Source organism: Apis cerana, linkage group LG10 (genome assembly GCF_029169275.1).
Source record: "Apis cerana isolate GH-2021 linkage group LG10, AcerK_1.0, whole genome shotgun sequence".
NCBI lineage: Eukaryota > Metazoa > Arthropoda > Insecta > Hymenoptera > Apidae > Apis > Apis cerana.
The window spans coordinates 11116110-11136958 of record NC_083861.1 but is presented as its reverse complement, the minus strand read 5'-3'; the positions used below and the strand labels follow the sequence as shown (position 1 = coordinate 11136958).

The window sequence follows — 20849 nt, the reverse complement described above, 5'->3', positions numbered from 1 at the left end:
CCGAGATTAAATTTATCGAATTCGACTGTTCATTATCACATGAAACGATTCGATATTTCATTATCATGAAAAAAAGGAAATTACTTTCCGAACAACCCAATATTCGGAATAAACGAGAGTGAGAATGTGTTATCGATTGTGAGATCGATTGATGCGAGGAAGAATCGAGTAAGTAATCTTCTTGTAAATAAATTAAGATAATTTCACTTCGGTTCGATTCATCATTATTCGTGATTTGCAGATTTTGATTGTTATTAACAATCATTCGAATATCTGGAACGAAATCGAGTGTGGATTTAATGATAAATTTGAAGATAACGTTGTAATCGACGTTCGTCTTGAAGCAATAATGAAATTAGAGAGAGATTTTGAAATGAATGACATTCCGATCATCGGTGGATTCGCGGCATTGAAAATACGATTCTTAGAGACACATTTCTACCGTATTGATATTCCACAGGTAAAATCAAGTATTTTAATTAGAATGATTTCAGAGAAATTTTTTTTTAATCGAAGAAATATTTCAGACCCAAAGTCTTTATCAAAATGGTGAATCTTGGGCTTTCGAAGAACTTTCGAAGAAGTTTCGACGATAAAATCGAAGTTTAACAAAGCTTAATCGAATAAAAAAGAATAAAATATAAGAATATCATCAATTGGTATTTCTCTTGCTGACGATATCGTGTTTAATAAAATACAAATTTAAATATGTATATTTATATATATATAACGAATTCTATATTCAATTACCTTACAAAATGGCATCAAAGAGGGCATGAAACGGTAAGGTTTGCAATTACAGATAATTTAAATGTACATATGTATATATAGAAGAAATTGAAATTATATCAAGTCAAACAAAAGGTGAAAATAAAGTAGAAAATAAATTTCTCAAAGCGATTTCTTTCAGAAATGAATTACTTAATCACGAATCTTATTCGCCCACAACACTGGGAATATTATTATATACTTAAATGCAACGAGTATTCATATCAGTATATCACTTTACGTATATTTAATAAACAATAAAAGATACTTAAGAATTTTGCTTATAATTATCCCGATGTTACAGAGAAACCTGGAAAAAGGCGTTAAAATTTGAAACGGAAACATTTGCGCCAATTCTTAATTCGATGAATTTAATCCTCGATTGTTCGGAAAGTAATTTTTCCATTGTCGTTTACACCCGTGGTCGAAGATTTATGAGAGATAGTCTTCCCATCCGGGCCAACCATGGTGTGCGAGCTCGAACTGGAGAACACCCCATAGCTGTTTCCAGATGGCGGAGGCACTTCCTCGCCAAACCTTGATTCCACGCCTGGTCTTACCTGAAGCGAAGAGAGCAAAAATTCAATGTTTTCGAATCGAAAATATTAATAATCGACCAAGTCCAAGATTTAAAAATTAAGATCAAATTTTATTACTTACAGGATTGATCGCGCCAGCTTGATAACCACCATCCGGTCCCAAATTAATGCTGGACACGGCACTGTGTAAACCGGGTACAGAGCTCGGGTCACCGGCTATGCGATTTGTCGCGTCGAACAGCCTTGGATGATAAGATTTGAAAACGTCAATTTTCCATTAAAATTTCATCCTCGAATTTACCCCGCTTACTTACGATTGTTGTTGCTTCTGGAATTGAGCTTGCAACTGTCTGAAATTTTCCTCCATTTGCTTCTGGAAATCGGCAAAGTTGTAATCAGGAAAGGCGAACGAACTGGGATCGTACACGTCTGTAAGAAGACGAAGCGATAAATTAGAAAGAAAAAGAACGTGTTCATTTATATATTTATTTATATATCTTCAACACTCGTGCAATATAATTATATAAATGCGCACGTGAAGCGGTAGAACTGAACAATTTCTCCAAACAACTGCATCGGAAAAGAGTTTGCGACACGAAATGCAACACGGTCGTATTTAAAGCTCGTCACGTTCGAAGAGGATCGAGTGCGATATTTAATCGTTCGATAAACGTGTTCATAGACGATTAAAGCTAAAGTTTGCTTACAGACGTCTTACAGTCTCTCGGTAAAAAGTAAATAAAAATAAACACGACTACTTTTCTTCACATTCTCTCTCTCTCTTTTAAACGCAAAGCGCATCGTCACACAGCGTGCATCTATCCAACGATCCCCCAGGACAAGTCCTCGAGTTTTTTTTCACCCCGTTCGTTAAATATTACCTCCTCCATAGCTACCATATCCCCCACTGTTATACACGCCTGGTGTAGGTGCGTTGACCATGTTCGAGGTGTCGCCGTATCCTCCTGGATATCCCCCTTGGGGATAAGCGTTATAATTGGAGGGTATATCGGAGGCTCCAGCCGTCGCGCTGGCCGAAGCGAAAGACGCCGCTCCTCCAGTTCCATAACCTCTCGATCCGGCGTTGGACCCAGCCCATGCATTGCTGTACGGATTGGTGTAGGGCGAGGAGAAGCCAGGGACGAAGGACGGCATGAAGAAAGGGGGAAATTGGAAATTGGGACTCTGAGCATTTGTTGGGATCCGACCCGGCTTCGATTTCTGCTTCTGCCTCGATTCCTCCTCGTCGTCGGCATCGAAACGAGACCCGATCGCCGGCCTGCCCCCCGACCTCCCCCCCGACGGTCTTTTGCTCGTCGAATCGGCCTCCTCGGACTCCTGATCGGAACTCGCCTTCCCCTTCGGCCTCTTCGCTTTTCTGGACTCGCCGGACGGCTGTCTCTTCCTCTCCTCCGGCTCCTCCGCGTCTTCCTCGTCCGAATCCGCGGGCCTCGCCTTCTGCTTCGGCCTCTCCAGATTCGACACCCGTCTCGTGGAAGGCTCCTCCTCGGAATCCGTCGCTTTCGCCTTCGGTCTCGGCTTCCCCCCTCCCGTCCTGGCCTCCGCTTCAGGATCCGTCTCCTCGGAATCCGTGGGCCTCGCCTTCGCCCTCGGCTTCCCTCCTCTCGTCCTGGCCTCCGGTTCGGGGTCCGACTCCTCGGAATCCTTCGCCTTCGCTCTTCTCGAGTCGGGTCGTCTCGGCTCCGGGTCCGGTTCCTCGCTGTCTTCCGGGTCGGGACTCGTCGGTTTCGCCGCGACTGACCTGCCGGCCGGCTTGGGCGCGGGCCTTTTCGGCCTCGAGTCGTTGGAAGGATCTTCAGGGGCGATGTTTGCTGACTGACTTTTCGATTTGCCGGGTGGGAACTCGGTGGTGGAGTCCGGCTCGTTCGTCGATCTTCGAGCCATGTTCTTCGGGGTGTTGGATGCTCTAGCTCTAGGAGCCGTGCTCGTCGGGCCGTGGCCGGTCTTGGGATCTGGACTCGCGGTTGGATCGGGCGGGATCAGCGTGTAAAGGTGCAAGGTGGAAACGGGGGAGGCGGTAGTTTCAGTGCTCGATGCGGTGGATTCTCGTTTACTCGTCCTCGATATCCCAGCGTGATCCGTGATCGGGATATCTTCCCGCAATCCATCTTCGCCGATGAAAAGAAAGAAAATAGGATTTGGTCGTTTTCACAAGTCATCATCACCGTGCCTTTATTTTTGTTTTTCGTCAACGTCTCACGAACCACGTTTCACCGTTACTGTCAGCATGCGGCAGGTTTCGACTGGTCTTTAGTTTTCTTTTTTTTTTTCTTATTCTTGTTATTCATGCATGTTACGAGGAAAACACGTATTATTTTTTTTCTCGTCGCTTCCTTTCTTTTTTTTTTTTTCTTTTTTTAGAGGGATTTAATTCACACACGATGATTATCTTCCTTCGCGTTCGACACGTGCAAGTTTTAGTGCAGTTTTTACAACACGAAACATGCGGAAAGGTGAATCTGAAGGACAACACTGGCTCGACGGAAAAGAGGTACATTTCGCATGCAACGCGTCGATTTCCTCGGAGGAGAAGATTTCGCGTGCGCGAAAACGAGAGAGAGGGGGCTTCAAGCGTTAACACATAAATAATAACAAGTGTGCAAATAAGCGCCATCTGGAACGATGATAATACACTCGTGAAATCGTTCAACAACACGCACGGCCCGTGTGTATTTTTGTTCTCTATTTCGATTCTCGCTTTTTCATCCATTTTTGGAATTCATTTTACGTTATCCTCGTGTAAATATCGCGTCACGTTTCTCGCGTAGCCAATGTCAATGGGAGAGAAAAATATATATATATGTTTTTTCTTTTTCTTATTCCATCGAAAAATCTCTAAAAGTTTTAAAAAATTCTTCCATTCGCAAATCATCGATACACGTATTTAATCATTAAATTATTTAACACGCGTCATAATTTGGAAAGTTGTTTTAAGTTATACCACCAGAAAGTGGAGATGGATTCCTCAAGGTCGCGCTTCATCCAGCAACTTTCCGATTCTAATGAACTTGTTCGAAAGGTTACGCGAAAAAAGAAAAAGAAAAAAATTGATCGAGCCTCGAAAATAATCGAATAATTCTTTCTTTCGGATGAAAATTTTTCTCGAGAAATTTTTCTATTTTACAATTTTTAAACTTTTCCGTTTCAATTTCTTCTTCTTCTTCTTCCTCTTCTTCTCGAGAAAAGTTAAAGGAAAAATCGCATCGTGATTGGAAATAGAAAAAATCGAGCGTGGAAAATAACAAAATCGAATAATTCTTTCGGACGAAAATTTTTCTCGAGAAATTTTTCCGAATTTCTTCTTCCTTCTTCTCAAGAAAAATAAGAGAAGATTCGAAATAAAAAAATAAGAAAATCGAATAAAATTTTTCGGGCGAAAATTTTGCTAAAAAATTTTTAAACTTTTCCGTTCGAATTTTTTCCTTCCTCTCGAGAAAAATAAAAGAAGAAATCGCATCGTAATTGGAAAAAGCGATAGGAGATTAAAAAAAAAAAAAAAAAAAGATGTGAAGGAAAGAAAGCGATCGTATTGGAGGTGAAGGTTGGATAAACGAACGAGGTCATGGTTCGCCGCGCATCGTTCACGAAGCAATTATCTTCGCACGATGACACGTAATAGCTGTCGTACACATGCGGAGAGAAGAGAAGTTGGCAACGAGCGGAAGCCGGTTACGTTACGTGACGTGAGAATATCGATTATCGATATTATCGCGGCTGGAAAAATCTTCCGCTTGCATCCGCACGCGAATATCATACTTCGCGCCGGTGAATTTTGCTTTTGCAAGCTTGATTGGGCAATTGCTCGAATAGCAACAAGCAAACAAGCAAACTTTTCTCGTATTTTTTTTTTCTTAAGCAATAACAGCTTGAAAACATTCTTATTATCGTCACTGGGATATACAGATTATGTTTTATTAAATATTTTTCTTTCTTTCTTCCTTTTTTTTAATGTACGTAATAACAAGGGTTACACAACAATCGTTTAATCCTTTCATAAGAAGAGAACTTGGCTTTACTTCGTTCAATTCGGATAAATTTGACGTGGAGAATTGAAAGATATTTTTCTTTTTTTTTTTTTCTTTTTATTTTTTCATCTTAAATATACGATCCTCGTGTCATAAAATTCGAAGTTTTTTTTTTCTTCGAAGACGGAACGTTCACTATCGTAAACAACTGCTCAGACCAGTTTCTAGGTAAGACTAGGTAGATCTTCTCTATATATATTCGGTAAATAAGAATGTTTTCGATATATCTTCTACTTTTGGTTCATTATAAAATTCCGCGAATTTTATAATGAAATTTCCGTAATTTATCACGGAAGACACGGACCAAACGTTACGCAATTCATTGTTGGACGAAACTTTTAACATCCTTGACGTAGAATGAGAGAGAGAGAGGAGAGAGAGGAGAGAGAGAATCGTCAAACTTGTATCGATTTGCATTTATGCATTACGTAGTTTGACGAAATTGTCCAATCACACACGATTTTCTTTAGCTATTAGACAATTGAAAATTTCGAGAGTAATCCTAACCTCATCACTGTTAACCTCCACGTTGCTTCGTGGGTAACGAACCGTTAAACTCAACTTTATCCTTTTCAAATTTCGAATTTATCAAATTTTCCGCTCCTCTCTCAGCTTCTCGCTCGTGTCGTTCGATCAGAACGGGAATTAAGAGAAAGAGATGAAACGGTTTCGAATTGTTTTTTTTAAATACGATATTCGATATAACGCGAAGTAACGTAACGTAACGTAAGGTAAGGAAGAAAACAAGAAACGGGAAGCGGTGGTCACGATTATATTTAAACCTATTTATCCTCGCATCCAGGATCGCTCGTTCATTTTATCGAAATTGTTAAGCGTGCGACATTCACGGGCGACATAAACGACATAAACGAGTACCTGTGCATGTTTTATTATTAGTAAAGAGAAAAAGGAAAGGGAAAAGAGAGAGAAAAAAAAAAACACAACAATCGGCAATCTCTCTCGTTCAAGCGAGTTCGAGTGTCTGTCTCTGTGTGTATGTGTGCGTGTGTGTGTGTGTGTGTGTGTGTCTCTGCTACTCACTTCTTCGTGGTCTGAAGAGGGGGGAACGTAAGTCTGCGAGCGATCCAACCACGTTGACTAGCAAGACCAATGCCAACATCCTGATATCCATTTTAATTGAACGAGGCAGGGGGGGCGGGGAGAAGGGAGGGGAGAAAAAAAAAAGAAAGAAAGAGAAGAAAAGAAAAGAAGATAAGAAACAAAGGAGGAAACGGTTGAAATAATCGTCGATCACCACCGAGAAATACGCGGAAAAAAAATTTCGATCGATCCGTGCGTGGTCGCAGCTTGCAATGGAATGACTGAGCCAATCGATGGCCCCCGTCATCTTATATAGCTCGCATCGCGCGCATCGCTTCCTCACCTCACGGCTTTAATGCGTTTCGATCTTCTCTTCGTCGGCGAGCCGTGCGAAAAATTGCACGATCCAATGAAATTGTTGAAATTATCGGCGAGTAGAACGGAACGTTTTCTCGTTTGCTCGAGCTTGTTTCGTCTTTCCGTCAGATTCTCTCGAATCCATTATCGACTTTTCCAATTTCTTCTTCGAAGAGCAGTGGCAAGGAAGGATACGTCAAAATATACGTTTGACATTCTCCTCTTTGTCTTCTTTTTCTTTTTCTTTTTTTTTTTTTTTTCTATCTTTGAATCGCATCCTTTGAAAATTTCTCGCTCTTCGTTTACGGAACATGTTGCAGCCTCGATTTTACTGTTGATCGTGAAGAATTACGACTTACTCAATAATAGTAATAATAATAATAATAATAATAATCGTTCTCTACATTCTGTCGTAACAGAAATATTTGATGTCGTTTATTTTCTTCTACTTTTTCTATCTAAAGAAGACGTTGATAATTTAATATTGATAATTTAATAAAATTATCGTTTGCAGAATATTAGAATTTAAAATATCGTATTTAAACGAATCGTATTTAAATTGTTCGATATTGAAAATTTCTGGCCGAGTTTTGCCAGATTATTAGAAATTAGAATATCGAAACGTTTCTCGATTCTCGACTTTTTTATTTATAGTAAAAAACTTTCTCGTAAATAATAATAACAATCCAATATTTGATCGAATTTATTCTCTTCCTTTTTTTCTTCTATATAAATAAAAAATGTTGATAATTTAACATTGAAAATTGCCGGCCCGTATGCAGAATATTAGAAGTATTCAGAATACTTCATAAATAATAACAGCGATCCTGTTGTATTTGATCAAATATTCTCTTCCTTTTTTCCCGTGATATGAATAATAATTAATTTAATATTAAAAATTTCCTCCTCTTAGAATATTAGAAATTAGAATATCGAAAATCGTTTCGCATCGCGATTCAACCGGTGAAAAATTACGACTTACTCATAAATAATAACAATAATAAGCGAATAATAATCGTTCTTACATCCTGTTGTACACGAATACTTGGGTAAACATCGTTTAATTCTCCTCTCCTTATTTTTCGTGATATAATTATTAAAAAAAAATTAAAATATTAAAAATTAGAATATCGAAAAATCGCCGATTCGATGGTGAAAAACTGATGACTTGCTCATAAATAATAATAATAATAATAATAGTAATAATCGATACATCGTAATTGTCCTTACATCCTGTTGCACACGATCTAACAATCGATCGAAGATAATCGAGGAATTGTACGTCTTCCTTTTCTTCATCTTTTTTTTCCTCTTCTTTTCTTCAAGCAAGCGCAAAATATTAAGAGATCGATTGTAAATCGATAATTGATGACTGATTATTGGGTAGCGTGTAACAAATTGATACCTCACCGTCAACTTTCGTAGAAAGATTTACAGAAAATTACTAGTTTACTAGTGATTCCGTGGAAGGATTCGATTTTCTAGCTAGATAAGCTTGAAAAGAATAACAACATTCGATGAAAGTGACACCTTCTTGAGAAATATACTTCCTATCGCGAAACGATAATCGCCAAAAAATGAATAAAATGTTTGATCAGATGTAATTGCAACCGCTGATACGCTTCCATTTTTTGTCGAGTGGAAAATTTTGAATCGAAATTTCGCAAGGGAACACCATCTTTTCTCACTCGAAAAATAAGAATTCTGGTTGCACGAGATTTTCACGTTGCGCAATATTTATATCATGGATTGGAATTAACACGACACGTTACGTTAACAACTCGATTGATTAAATTCTAAATCTTCAATCGAGTCGAAGAGGATAAAAATTTGTTGAGATAAAAATTTACATGGTATCGTCGATAAACAATTCACGATAAATTCTTTATCACGTTTTTCGTTGGTTGAGAAGAAAAAAAAAAATTTTTCTCAATTGTGTAACGAATCGAACACAGCGTGTGCGTGTGTGTGCGTGACGACTACGGGAAATACCCAATACGCGAAAGTTGATTACCTTCTGCGTATTAATCTTTCAGACGCTTTGCTTTTCAGACACCAGAGACTCGTTCCCTTTTACAGAGTCGTCCACAGTCGTTGCTCGAAGGCAAAGTACTCATCCACCGTTCGAGTTCAATGTCAAGACGCTGTGTAAACCTGCTGCTGGCCCAATACGAATGAATCACGAGCCAGTTGTCAACTCGTTGTGCGTATCCTTGTTATTTCGCACCGTTTAGACCGATAACACCTTTGCGCGCAAACTTCTTTTTCTTTCGAACGATTGCTCGCCGTCCGTTCTTCAGTGGACGCGATGGGCGATGGAAAATTTAACTTAGTTACTTCAAAAATTTACTTGAACAAGGTTTCACGAAAAGTGGGTCAACTGTGACGCGAATAAATTTTTAATTTTTATTTACTTTTAGCGCTCAACTCTATATTAAATGTTTGTCAAGCTTTCAATACGAAAAAGCAAGTAAAACAGCTTTCGAAGAATTTTTGCTTGAACGTTCAAAAAATTCATTCTCGGTTACTGAAACGGTTACCCCTGGCTGCTGGCAAACCATCCTACGCGAACGAATGTAGGGCAACTCGAGCAGCAGGGGCACAGTGATTCTCAAACCAGCATTTTCCACTCGTTCGAAATAACTTATCTTATTATCGTTGTGATTCTCGATTCAGGCATCGATTCGATTCACAACGTTTCGATATGTTATTTATATGTAAATTCTTCCATCGAGTCAACATCGAATATTACACGCGTTCGAAATATTGAAAAATAATTGAAAAATAATTGATAAAAATCATGTGACGTATTTAAAAATTCTAAGAAATGCAATAACGAATCGTGATCAAATAAAGATGTTCATTGAAAGAACGAGCAACGTGAATCATTCACGTATAATAATTGATTAAAATCCGAGAGAAATATTTATTTTCATCATTTCATTTCATTACGAGACGTAATATTGATTGTCTCGTATGATTTACCGTATATTTTCCTACGATTGAACATTATAATATATTCCATTCAATACTTGGTGAATATTCAATGATTCACTCACATTAATTATACTGATAATATATACCGTAGAAACACGTGTTTTAAATATTTTAAACCTGTATACAACGGTAAAAAAAAAAAAAAAATAGAAATATCGTTTATCATTTAATTGAAAATTTAATTTGAAATCGATCAATCATTGGAGAAAAATGTGAAGTTAGGAAAGACCAGAAACGTAATTCATCGTTTAGAAAAAATATGGAAATATTCGATCAGAAATTAAAACAATTAGAAAATTCTCATGTATCGTCATTGTAACAATACAAAACGAAAAAAGATACGAGACTCGTATGATTTTGATCACATTGATTCGATCACAAATAAATACGAGGGATTTAAATAGCCACGAAATAATTTTATACGAAATTAACGATCGTTCCTCGATAATCCCATTTCTTTCTGTACGAGTCACCGCGTGATCGTAACTCCATTCGTCGAAGAGTATTACGTGAGTGGACGCGAGACGAATGCCAATAAGGATTTTAAGGTCGTTCATACTTATTGAAAAAGGGCGGAGAACGGTCGTGCTCGAGTCAGAACGGTCTTAGAGATGGCCGGGAGCATCTTCCACCGTTGTGTTGTGTCGTTGTGTTTTGTTGTGTTGGTGGTCGCGTGGGCAGGTAAAAAACACTTGCTTGGACTAACCTAATTTATACGATGTTATTTTTTTTTTTAACAACTTTCTTTCCTGTTATACGATCTGACATCCATTACAATTGATAATCGATATTAATAATCGTTATGAACTATGTAGATGATCGATGTGCAGTGGATATTAATTCGATTTCAATTGAAATAGAAATCTGCATAATAATAAGTGTGAATAGTAATTGGGATCGTAGATAAGATACGTTCACATAGAGTTTCGTTCCACAGATGATCGAGTTCTTCTCACGGAAGAGGACGAACGACGATGGAACACTCCACCTGAACTGATACCAGAACAAGTGAACAAGGAATCTGATGCGAAAGCGCGATCGTTGTCCATTTCAAACGCAGGGAACAATGCGCACTCTTTCGGCTTTCAAGCAAGCCCAGAGGGCGTTAGCTACTCTCAAAGCAACAGTTTCGGTCGTCCATTGTCTCAAACGAGTGGGTACGTTTTCGTTCTAAGTCGAATCGAGAGAAATAAAATTTTCTCTATTGACAAGAAACATCGGGTTAGGTTGATTAATTAAATTTTCAAATATATAAATATCTTTCAATTTTTTTTTTTTAACTGAATTGCATATTTGTTTAGAGTCATTTCGCAAAGTCAGTCGGTGTCGTTCGCAGCAGGATTAACAGGGATCTCTGGTGCTCTATCCAGTGTCAGTCAATATTATCCCGTATATGGGAATCAAGGGAACGTGGTTGGTTTCGGCAGTGGAACTTCTTCTTCTTCGTCGGTGTCATCCTCTGTAGGTTCCACGCATTCCTCTTCGCCGCACGTAGTCACAATTGGACTCACGAAAGGAATGCCTGTTAGATTTCCTGGACAGAGTCAGCATCGACCAATATGGACTAATATTCGTCCTAACATTAATAATAATGGTAATTTATCTAATCGATTGAATTGTTTTTTTTTATCTGAAATATTTTTATCTAAATTTAAGTCTAAAGTCTAAGGGGAAAAAACTTTTTTTTTTTGTGATATCAAAAATTACTTTTTTTTTTTTTCTTAGGTCCTTCGCATACCCCAAAATTAGAAATAGAAGTGAAACCATATGAGCCAAAAGAAAGTCATTTCAACCCGATCGAATTAGACATTTCGACACAAAAAACGAGATTGAATAATAACAAACCCACAATTCAGATACATAAGTGGCGGCCTAGTAATGATGATGAAATATTTAATAATCGATAAATGTAGATGGATATAATTGTAGAAATTTTTTTAGTTGATTGTTAAATCCTTTTATTAATGGTTATATTAATCGTTTTATAAATAAATATTCAATATTTCGAAAATCGATAACGTTTGATTTGTTAATTTAACAACATATTTTGGAATAAATAAAAGTTCAAAGAATAAATTTAAAATCTATGGTAAAATAAACTAATAATATGTATAGTACGATATTATAAATTTTCAAACATGTATAAATGTTGTATAAACGTTGAATTTACTATTCATATAAGAAACTATTCATAAATAAAGTAAATTTGTTGTTTCTTCTTGTTCCTTGTAATTGATTTATTTTTCTTCAATTTCCTAGAATTATTAGATAAGTGCAATGGATAAATTACCAATTAGTAATATAGTTAGCAAATAAAAATAAATAAAGCGATTCATTTTTCTACGATCAATTATCGGATAAAAGTTATTAAACTTTCTATCAATTATTTCTTACATTCGAAAATTTAATTCCGTATTAATGATAAGTAGGTGAAGGAGAATAGAGGATCGAAGGTCAAATTGTAATCTTGAACTTTCTTGTGGCACTTGTGGAATTGCTGATGGCTATCGCTATCTTTAAGATGCAATGTGTAATAATGAATAACTCTGGTGATATTATCGAATCATGGTAAAATAGGAAATTTATTGCATCGGTTATGGTATTCCCGAATGGTAAATTTTGATACTGTTGTTGTATCATGTCAAATTTATTACATGTTTCATACTTAAGTTTTGATAAGATAAACTAGAATATAAAGCACTTAAATATTTATTTTTTTGGATTTCAGAAAATCGATATACAATAAATAGTTATGAAATTATAAAATTTGTAAAATGTAAATTTAATAAAATAAAATAAAAAAAATAAATTTCGATATATAATTATCTCTTCGTGATAAGACGTGATATAATTGGTATTGTTTTCCTAAATTTATATTTATAAAAACTTTCTTTATCTTTAAAAATTTTACAAATATTGTTGTATTATTCTTTACTTTGTTTCGCCTGGCTACGAGTATAAATAAAAATATAAAATATAAGAAATAAATAAATCGCGACCATGCGACCATGTATGACGAAGAAAGCAAATATTAGAAAAAGGATAGAGATAGTAAAAATATTGAAATCAGCGCCATCTTCAGAGTGCCGCAAATGAAACTCGGTACACAAGGACAGAAAATAGTTAGAGAAAGATAGAAATAGAATAAGATCTGACTTTTAACTCCATCTATTGAGTACCAAAGACATCTTCCAAAAACAGGATAAAGTAGATTTAGAATCAATACCATCTGAATGTCTTCGGAAACACAAACTTCTGAAGAAATTTCTTTCGTAATCGAGAGATGTCGCTATTGATCAATTCCCAATCTATTTCTATCCTTTTCTCATTATTCTCTGTCCTTTCTTTGTGAGTTTCATTTGCGGCACTCTGAAGATGGCGTTGAAAACATAATTTTTAATCTATCTCCATCCTTTTCTACTATTCTCCTGTATTTACTCTATAATCAAGTACAAATGCGCTCGAGAAATGGTTATAGTTTCTGATAAGTTTATCGTATTGTTATCCAATTAAAAATCTTAATAGAAATTTTATTTATTATAAATGCTAATCAAAAAATATTTTCAATATTATTCATATTTCAATTTTTTATATGAAGTTTCTTTCTCATATTTTTTTTACTTCTCTGTTTATCTAAATTAATTTTAATAATTTATTGTACCCTTTTTTGTAATCTTTACAAATGAATCTTGATCAACCTTCTCGTTTAATAAAATCTTGTAATTGTCATTGCTTTCTAAAATTCTTTTTTTCAAAATTTAAAAAAAAAAAATAAAAAATAAGAAATACTTTATTAGAAAAAATTAGAATTATAAAATTTCATTATTTATTTTCTTTGAAAAGTGATACCAAGCTATAAACTATCCACAATTGCAATTCAGTCTAATATTGCAATTTTTTCCCCTTATTTTTGATTATTTGTTATTAAATAGATTGCAGGTTCCAAACAAATTTTACACAAACATTTTACTCTTCCTAAATCAAATTATAGAAGACATTAACTCTTTGGCAACGTGTCAATAATTTTATATCAGATAAGAATATTCTTGATACAGATTTTATTTTTTAAGATTAAGATGCTTGCTTTTAAGATATTATTATTAGATAGCTAAGTAAACGTTTCGTTCAAAATGATAAATTCTCTAACTCAAAGCGAAAAATAAATTTTATATTTTTTTTCTCATTTTTATTCTCGTTTCAATCGTCAATTTTCTTCAATTATAATATTCGTCTCTTTTCTAAACCAAAAACTTTCCAAATCTTGATTTCGAATCACGATGTCAATCACATATCGTGCTACGTATAGCAAGAGTCATTAGATTGGCACTCTACTTCCGACTATTGGTCAATCGAGGGTCTCGCGTTTTGATCGATCGAGTACCTTCCTGTACTCGACCAAAGTTAGATCTTCCAATCGATAATTGTCCTTGAAATACATTCTAACATTTTTCTCTACTTTCTATTCACTCTATCCCCCCCTCCCTCCCGTTGTTTCTATACTTCTTTCTGTATCGTCGAAACAAATACGTCAAATCGAAATAAATTTTTTTTACCAAATCGCTGTCGCAACTTTTGATTTGTGAGTATTAGTATCTGACGATTATCTATTAAATTAAATGTGATGTAAGTCTAGCGATTTATGAGATTCGTTTTTCGAAGTTTTTCATTTTTTTTTTCTCTTTTCCAATTGTATAATTATCTTTTTCTATTTTCTCTCATTTCATTTTAAACATGGGGAGCGTATCCTTGATACGAATTCTATTATGTCTGTATTGATTTTAGATTTTATTAACGTATAGTATTAGAGTTTAAATTAAATTAGTTTTAAGCAATATTAAATTAATTTAAGATCTAATCGTTGGACAAGTTAGGACTTTAGGTTTATTCTACGTGTGATATAATTACGATTGATTGAACAATAATTATTAGTATTTAAAATTATTTTTAACTTTTTAATTGTTTCAAATTATTTTTTTAATTTAAAGTGAATATTTATTGTTAACATAATTTTTCTTTCTATGTTTTTCAATATATTCTCACTTTTAATTTATAATGTTAATTCATGTTTAATAATTTATTTTTATTGTTTTTTCTATTGATCTTTCGAAAATATATATATGTACGAAGTTTTTAAAGAAAATTAAATTAAATAAAAACGCTTAACAAATAAATCGTGTTTTTAAAAAAACTTTTTATTCAAATATCTTTTTTTTACACGGATTCTTAATAACTAGAAAAATAATTAAAAATTTTTATTACATTCGATTAAAATGCTCTCACGCCTCGGTGTTCAACACAGATATATTTAGAAATTTACAAATTTGAAATTGAAATAATTTTACGATGGAGAATTATTCTCTCTCTCGTTTTTCAATCTTACGTTGAAAAAAGTCTGTTGTACATCGGTTATCGAATAATTTTCGTTCAATTTATCTAATTTTGCATAGAATATAACATCGCTTATAAGTTTTTCCGCTATTATTCTCTGCCGCTCGTTCAACTCTCGAAGATCATAAGCAATCTTTTTCCCTGTAATATCAAGCCAATCTTCTTGAACACGCGAATTAGATGTTTTGTCATTTAAGCTTGTATTTGTCATTTCGGCTAGCTGATAGTTTTTGCCCCCGCTTTTTCTTTTTCGCTTCAATACTTTTTTCGTAACCGAAGACGTTGATGATAAAGAAGAACTTGGCCTGCTCGACACTTCCGAACATGGCGATAAATTATTTCCTCTTATATCGATGTCGTCTTGTCTCTAAAATATATGCAAAAAAAATATATATATATATATATTTACTTTTTAAGAGTTAATATTAACAATGCGTCGAAAAGCTAGATCGAATATTGAAAGGGACAACAAAAGGCGACGAGATCTTTCAGAAGTGGGAGTAGACTCCCACGCGTGTTGGATTAAAACATTGCGTCCATTGATTAATTAATTCTGTATATATATATATATAAAATAATTAAGCAAATGATAATTAATTTTTCTTTTTTTTTAAAGATATCATATATTATCCATGATTAACTTACTCCATCGTCACGATCAATTTCCAAATCCACATCAGCATCGTTAAAATTTTCCCCCTTCTTCGCATCATCGCAGTTTGTTATAAAACTTAAATTATCGAAATACCAGAGACTCGGTACGTATACGTTTTTCCCCGACGCTTTCGCCCGTTTAACTTTATTCAACTCTCTTCTGAAACTGCATCGCAAGTTGTGAATTTTTTTATTAACGAAATCTTTATTCGACATAGAATTTATCTCTTTGCATTTGTCGATTAAAACGTCCATCGCATGATTCCTTAGATTTCTGTCCATGTACGACTTCGATCTTATATCCCACAAACACGGGAAACTCTTGTACAATGCGATGAACTCTTCCCAAAATTTACGATCTCCTATCGAACACATATTCTATTATATTATAGAAAAATATTCTTATAAAAGCAATGAATCTTTCGATGAAAAAAATGGCACGATTTTGCTGCACACGATAGATAATACAAACTGTCTCGAGGCAAGTTGTTCGGGTAAGTGTCGCCTCTCGTACGTAGCTTACAACGATTGCCTCAGCGATACGTCATGCAACCTGATATGTATGTATCAGAAACTAGTGCCTCGCTACACGCGGCGAGGCAAGTCTCACCGTGTGTAGGAAACTTGGATACACGACACAGAGAATAATGTGGCAACACTGCTCTTACAAATGGTTAGAGTCCGATTGTTGAAACTGGGAGTCTTGAGATAGACTCTGCTGTTCAATTTTAATTCTCATTTTTTTCTGGAGGAATTAATAATAAAAAATATACATGATATTCTTTAATATGCATATATAAGCAATATGTAAATATTTTATACTTGCAGTAAGTAGAAATAGTATACCAATATTTTGGTTAATATATTTATATTTTTTTTATTTTACGTATTAATTTTTGACGAATACGACTGTAAAATAAATTTAAATTATTTTTAAATGAAATTACAGTTTTTAAGTGTGGACAAAAAAACTTACAAAAATTGGTAAAAATATAAAGAAAAGAAGATCGTTAATACCAATAAGCGAAAGAGGTTAAGTGGAGATATAAGTGGAAATGAGTGTAAAAGATAACTCACGAGAAAAGTTGGTTAGGGGAAGATCATTGAAATCAATTAGATTAGGAGATAATATTATATTATTAGCATTAATACATATATAGTAATATATAAACTTAATATAAATAAAGTTTTTATATTAAGATTTTATACGATAGAAATGCCAAGACGTTGCTGTATTCCTGGCTGTAAGGGAAATTACGACAGTACTTTGAAATCAAATAATTATGCTTCTGTTTTCCTCTTTCCAAAGAATGAAGAATTGAGAAAAAAATGGTTAGCTGCTATTCCTAGAAAAAATTGGTCTCCTACAAAATATTCTGCAGTTTGTAGTTTTCATTTTGCTGAAAATGATATTCAAAGATATGAGAAAATTGTATGTACTAATAATACAATTGAAAATGTTTTATTGTGTCGTCCAAAGCTTGTAGAGAATGCAGTACCTTCTATTTTTCCTAATGTGTCAACTTATTCAAGACACGAAACTAAAAAAACCTTTTATTCAAGACTGAAACGTAGAAAAAATTTCAAAGAACATAATTATTCCAAACAACAAGTTATTCCAAATGATGAATGTTTAGTCCAAGAATGTAAAGACTTAGATTTAATCACAAATTTTTCAGATTTAGTGAATAAGTATAAAGAAAAACTTATAATTTCAGATTGTTGGAATATCAAATTAATAAAATCTAAAATTTATTTTTATAAACTTGATTATGAAAATGATATTTTAGTACTTAATACTCAAATTGTTATTAATGACCAAATGAAATTATATGTTTTTCATAAAGGTAATAAAATTTCTTTTCATGAATTAAAATGGGTATTACCTGGTGATATGAAATTATCCAGGTGGTACCAACTTCAAAATTTATTGACATGGTATAAATCTACACCTGATGTACCTGATAGTGATGAAATAATTCTTATTGAATAATACCTTAAGAAATTTTTAGACATATGCATTAATATATATATATATATATAGATATATATATATAGATATCATTGTAAATTATTATAGTAGACTAAAATAAAAAATAGAAAATACTATTTTGAGAGTTTTGATTAAATTTTTTTAATAAAGATTAAATAACTATGCTACAAAAATAAGAAAAAGGTAATTAATATAAATAAGAAACGAATCTGTTGTATTACTACTATGTACATATTATATAATATACTATATATATAGTTCACTGTTTGTTATTTATAATAATAATCATATACATTTTATGACGTGGAAAATTATACCGTAGAGTACATTTACATCAAAATCGGACTCAACCAATGTTGCCAGATTTATATTGAATGTAACTGGTAGTAGTAGTAGAATAAATTGTGAATGTATAGGACGTTATAATCGATGCTGCATCTAAAGCAGTAACCCAAAGACCATCGCCATAAAAGAATCGTGATACAATATAGAGAAAGTAAAGATTACAAAATATTTTAAACGAAACATTAAGTATTACATTTGATTTTTGAAAAAACAATATTTATTATTTAAAATAATTGAAATAATGAAAGATAATGTTATTAAATGTAGATCAGTAATATAAAAAGTAAAATTGACTAAAGATATTACATAGATGTTCGAAAATTATAGAAAATATGTCACATTTTTTCAAATTATATTTTCCTATTAAAAATTATGATTTTAATAGAAACATATAATTAGAAAAAAATGATATATTTAAATTTTATTAAATTTGATATATTTACTTTTTATATAAAGTCTTTAGCCATTTTGATATTACCATTAATCTAGTTTTAATCAAATAAGATATTCTACATATAAAATACATGTAAAATGTACGCAAACCGTAAAAAAATGCAAATTATAATTATTTCTTGTATTTTTCTCTACTTAACTAGTTATCTTTTAGAAAAGTCTTTAAACTTATCATGCATTATTACCAACAAGTGGATTTTTTAATAGTCTTTGATTAATGGCGCCATCTCTTAGAAAAGTATTGAATTACGAACAATTACCAATCGTAAAGAAGTTTCAATGGTTTTCACAGAGATGGCGTAACCTCTTAAAGACTATAAATAAATTTAAATCACAGTCGGTAATAATATACAACAAGTTTCAACATTTCTCAAAGAGATGGCGCCACTAATCAAATACTAATTGTCTATCCTTCTTCTATTATTTTCTATCCTTGTTGTTAACGAGTTTCATTTGCGGCACTCTGAAGATGGCGTTGATTCTCGAATTTTTATCCTATCTCTGTCCTTTTCTTATTATTTCCTGTCCTTGTCTATACTTTTATACACAACTTATACTCAAAAGATGGCTTTGATATCCGATTAATTTTATCTTCTTTTCCTAATCTATTCTATATGTTAATTTTATACATATATTTCTTATAATTTTCTATTCACTTCTACATGTATTTTTATATTAATCATGGAAAATTTGCTATTCATCAATTTTTTTTTTTTGATTATTTGCCAAGTTTTAGAAATATTTTGAATTAGTTTATAACTGTTGAAGGATCATCATTCAAAAAAATTAATTTTCTACATTTCCGCAATCTATAAGAATAGCAAATGACGTATTAAAATAATGTACATACGATATAGAAAAAGATGATCATATTTCAATGTTAAGTAAAAGCTTCCTTGACTTACATCATGAAAAGTTTCTTATTCAGTAGTAACAATATGCGTTAATAGATAATTTAAGAATGTACGTACAAAGCGATAGAAATATCAAAGGTAAAACAACTGAGACATAATTAAGAGATACAGAAGATATGTTTTAAATATTCTTAGAAGTAATTGAATATTTTAACAAGTAAATTTTCTATAAAATAGAATTAAATAAAATATTGAAAAAAATTAAAAATAGTAATTGAAAGAGGTTAGTATAAAAGAAATACAGGAAAGATAAATATCCCAAGGAAAATATAGGTAAATATATAAAAATTTGATAAAAAATTGTTATTTCTAGAATTCTTGGAAAAATTTCTCGATCGATCTCCTTTCAACTTATACTCTCCTGATACAAAGTCGAAAATTTGGCCGCGCTGAAATTTTTTAACTTCGTATCAGGAGAATATAAATTGACAGGAGGTCGCTCGAGAAATTTTTCTAGGAATTCCGATTCCAAGAATTTTTTTTCGAAATTTGAAATTTTTTCGCTTCAGCATTTTCGATCGAATTTCGGGATCTTCTGTCAGAAGAATATAATTTCAAAGAAGATGCATTTAATATATAATAACTTACCTTTACCTCTTTAATCTCATTTTTTTAAGGAAATAAGCATTTTTTCATCATTTTACTTAATTCTAATTATATATATATATATATTAATAATATTTACCTGTTTTATACTTATTAAAAAAATTAAGAAATATACCGGGTGTCTCGCTTGTTTTTCATAATATTAAAAAATATTTTCGATAAAAGGTGAATGGTTTCAAGAATTTGTGTCGATGTATCTCTAAAACAAAAATTATTATTTTAACAGGTAATAATTAAAGCAATAGCTTTTGCTGGTTTAAAACAAAATTCTATATACAAGAACAATAACGTATTGAATTTACTTACGTGTTAAAAAGAATATGCCCATTCAAAAAAAAAAAAAAAAAAAGAAACAAAGTTGACTTTCATGTAACCTCCACGTGTTCTCCCGGCTGAAAAATAATTACATCGCATTTACTCTCCTCTTTGAAACCATTCAACTTTTATTCGAAACAATTTTCGTTACGAGGAAGAGTAATGACGTAAATTTCAAGACGATAATACCCTTTTCATTTTCTCAACTCTTCACGTTGAGAATAACTTAATCACACTATCGATATGATTTCATATACGATCACCGTGCTATGGGTGCATCGAATCGTAATATATAAAGAATTCATTCGGCGCACGAAGCGTCGAAAATTTCTCTTCTTTCCAACAAGATTATCGAAAAAACCGTAGCACCGAAAGAAAACCAAGTTTACGGCGAAACGACGCCCTTTTACGACGTATTTCAAGGCCGCGTTCA

General features: G+C 33.1%; 4 protein-coding genes and 1 long non-coding RNA gene across 7 annotated transcripts; 2 read left to right on the top strand and 3 right to left on the bottom strand.

Annotated features, from left to right (window-relative positions):
* Window positions 1–986: 986 nt before the first annotated feature.
* Window positions 987–7079, bottom strand: LOC108001495 (translation initiation factor IF-2). Of its 2 annotated transcripts, none has more exons than XM_062080532.1 (5): window positions 6395–7079; window positions 2189–3436; window positions 1622–1736; window positions 1429–1549; window positions 987–1328 (listed from the first exon to the last, which is right to left on the bottom strand). In XM_062080532.1, exons 1-5 carry the CDS (start codon window positions 6699–6701, stop codon window positions 1140–1142), a joined length of 1980 nt encoding a protein of 659 aa, XP_061936516.1. In that variant the 5' UTR covers window positions 6702–7079; the 3' UTR covers window positions 987–1139. The 2 variants fall into 2 exon arrangements, with proteins under 2 accessions (XP_061936516.1, XP_061936517.1); XM_062080533.1 differs by having other exon boundaries at window positions 2228–3436.
* A 3160-nt stretch (window positions 7080–10239) lies between these two features.
* On the top strand, window positions 10240–11980 carry LOC108001446 (uncharacterized). The gene is made up of 4 exons (XM_017062444.3): window positions 10240–10429; window positions 10686–10905; window positions 11050–11342; window positions 11474–11980. The coding sequence occupies exons 1-4, from the start codon at window positions 10360–10362 to the stop codon at window positions 11653–11655; spliced, it is 765 nt and encodes a 254-aa protein (XP_016917933.1). The 5' UTR covers window positions 10240–10359; the 3' UTR covers window positions 11656–11980.
* A 2939-nt stretch (window positions 11981–14919) lies between these two features.
* On the bottom strand, window positions 14920–16535 carry LOC108001440 (uncharacterized). 2 transcript variants are annotated; one of them, XM_017062440.3, is made up of 3 exons: window positions 16263–16535; window positions 15782–16152; window positions 14920–15503 (listed from the first exon to the last, which is right to left on the bottom strand). In XM_017062440.3, exons 2-3 carry the CDS (start codon window positions 16070–16072, stop codon window positions 15087–15089), a joined length of 708 nt encoding a protein of 235 aa, XP_016917929.1. In that variant the 5' UTR covers window positions 16073–16152; window positions 16263–16535; the 3' UTR covers window positions 14920–15086. The 2 variants fall into 2 exon arrangements, with proteins under 2 accessions (XP_016917929.1, XP_016917928.1); XM_017062439.2 differs by having other exon boundaries at window positions 15782–16270.
* Window positions 16536–17006: 471 nt separating this feature from the next.
* On the top strand, window positions 17007–17899 carry LOC108001441 (uncharacterized). The gene has a single exon (XM_017062441.3). It carries the CDS (start codon window positions 17007–17009, stop codon window positions 17781–17783), a length of 777 nt encoding a protein of 258 aa, XP_016917930.1. The 3' UTR covers window positions 17784–17899.
* Window positions 17900–19273: 1374 nt separating this feature from the next.
* LOC133666794 (uncharacterized) lies at window positions 19274–20768 on the bottom strand. Its single transcript, XR_009831455.1, has 2 exons — window positions 20408–20768; window positions 19274–20300 (listed from the first exon to the last, which is right to left on the bottom strand). It is a non-coding gene; the product is annotated as an uncharacterized LOC133666794 (long non-coding RNA).
* Between the last annotated feature and the right edge of the window lie 81 nt (window positions 20769–20849).

Excerpts from the sequence above, each read along its gene's own strand:
- LOC108001495 (XM_062080532.1), bottom strand. The coding sequence starts at position 6,701 with ATGACGGGGGCCATCGATTGGCTCAGTCATTCCATTGCAAGCTGCGAC. Across the intron at positions 3,437-6,394 it reads CCTCTTCAGACCACGAAGAA|ATGGATTGCGGGAAGATATC; the intron begins GTGAGTAGCAGA and ends TCATCGGCGAAG. Across the intron at positions 1,550-1,621 it reads TTCCAGAAGCAACAACAATC|GCTGTTCGACGCGACAAATC; the intron begins GTAAGTAAGCGG and ends TTATCATCCAAG.
- LOC108001446 (XM_017062444.3), top strand. The coding sequence starts at position 10,360 with ATGGCCGGGAGCATCTTCCACCGTTGTGTTGTGTCGTTGTGTTTTGTT. Across the intron at positions 10,430-10,685 it reads GTTGGTGGTCGCGTGGGCAG|ATGATCGAGTTCTTCTCACG; the intron begins GTAAAAAACACT and ends TTCGTTCCACAG. Across the intron at positions 11,343-11,473 it reads TCCTAACATTAATAATAATG|GTCCTTCGCATACCCCAAAA; the intron begins GTAATTTATCTA and ends TTTTTTTCTTAG.
- LOC108001440 (XM_017062439.2), bottom strand. The coding sequence starts at position 16,165 with ATGTGTTCGATAGGAGATCGTAAATTTTGGGAAGAGTTCATCGCATTG. Across the intron at positions 15,504-15,781 it reads AAATTGATCGTGACGATGGA|AGACAAGACGACATCGATAT; the intron begins GTAAGTTAATCA and ends CATATATTTTAG.
- LOC108001441 (XM_017062441.3), top strand. The coding sequence starts at position 17,007 with ATGCCAAGACGTTGCTGTATTCCTGGCTGTAAGGGAAATTACGACAGT.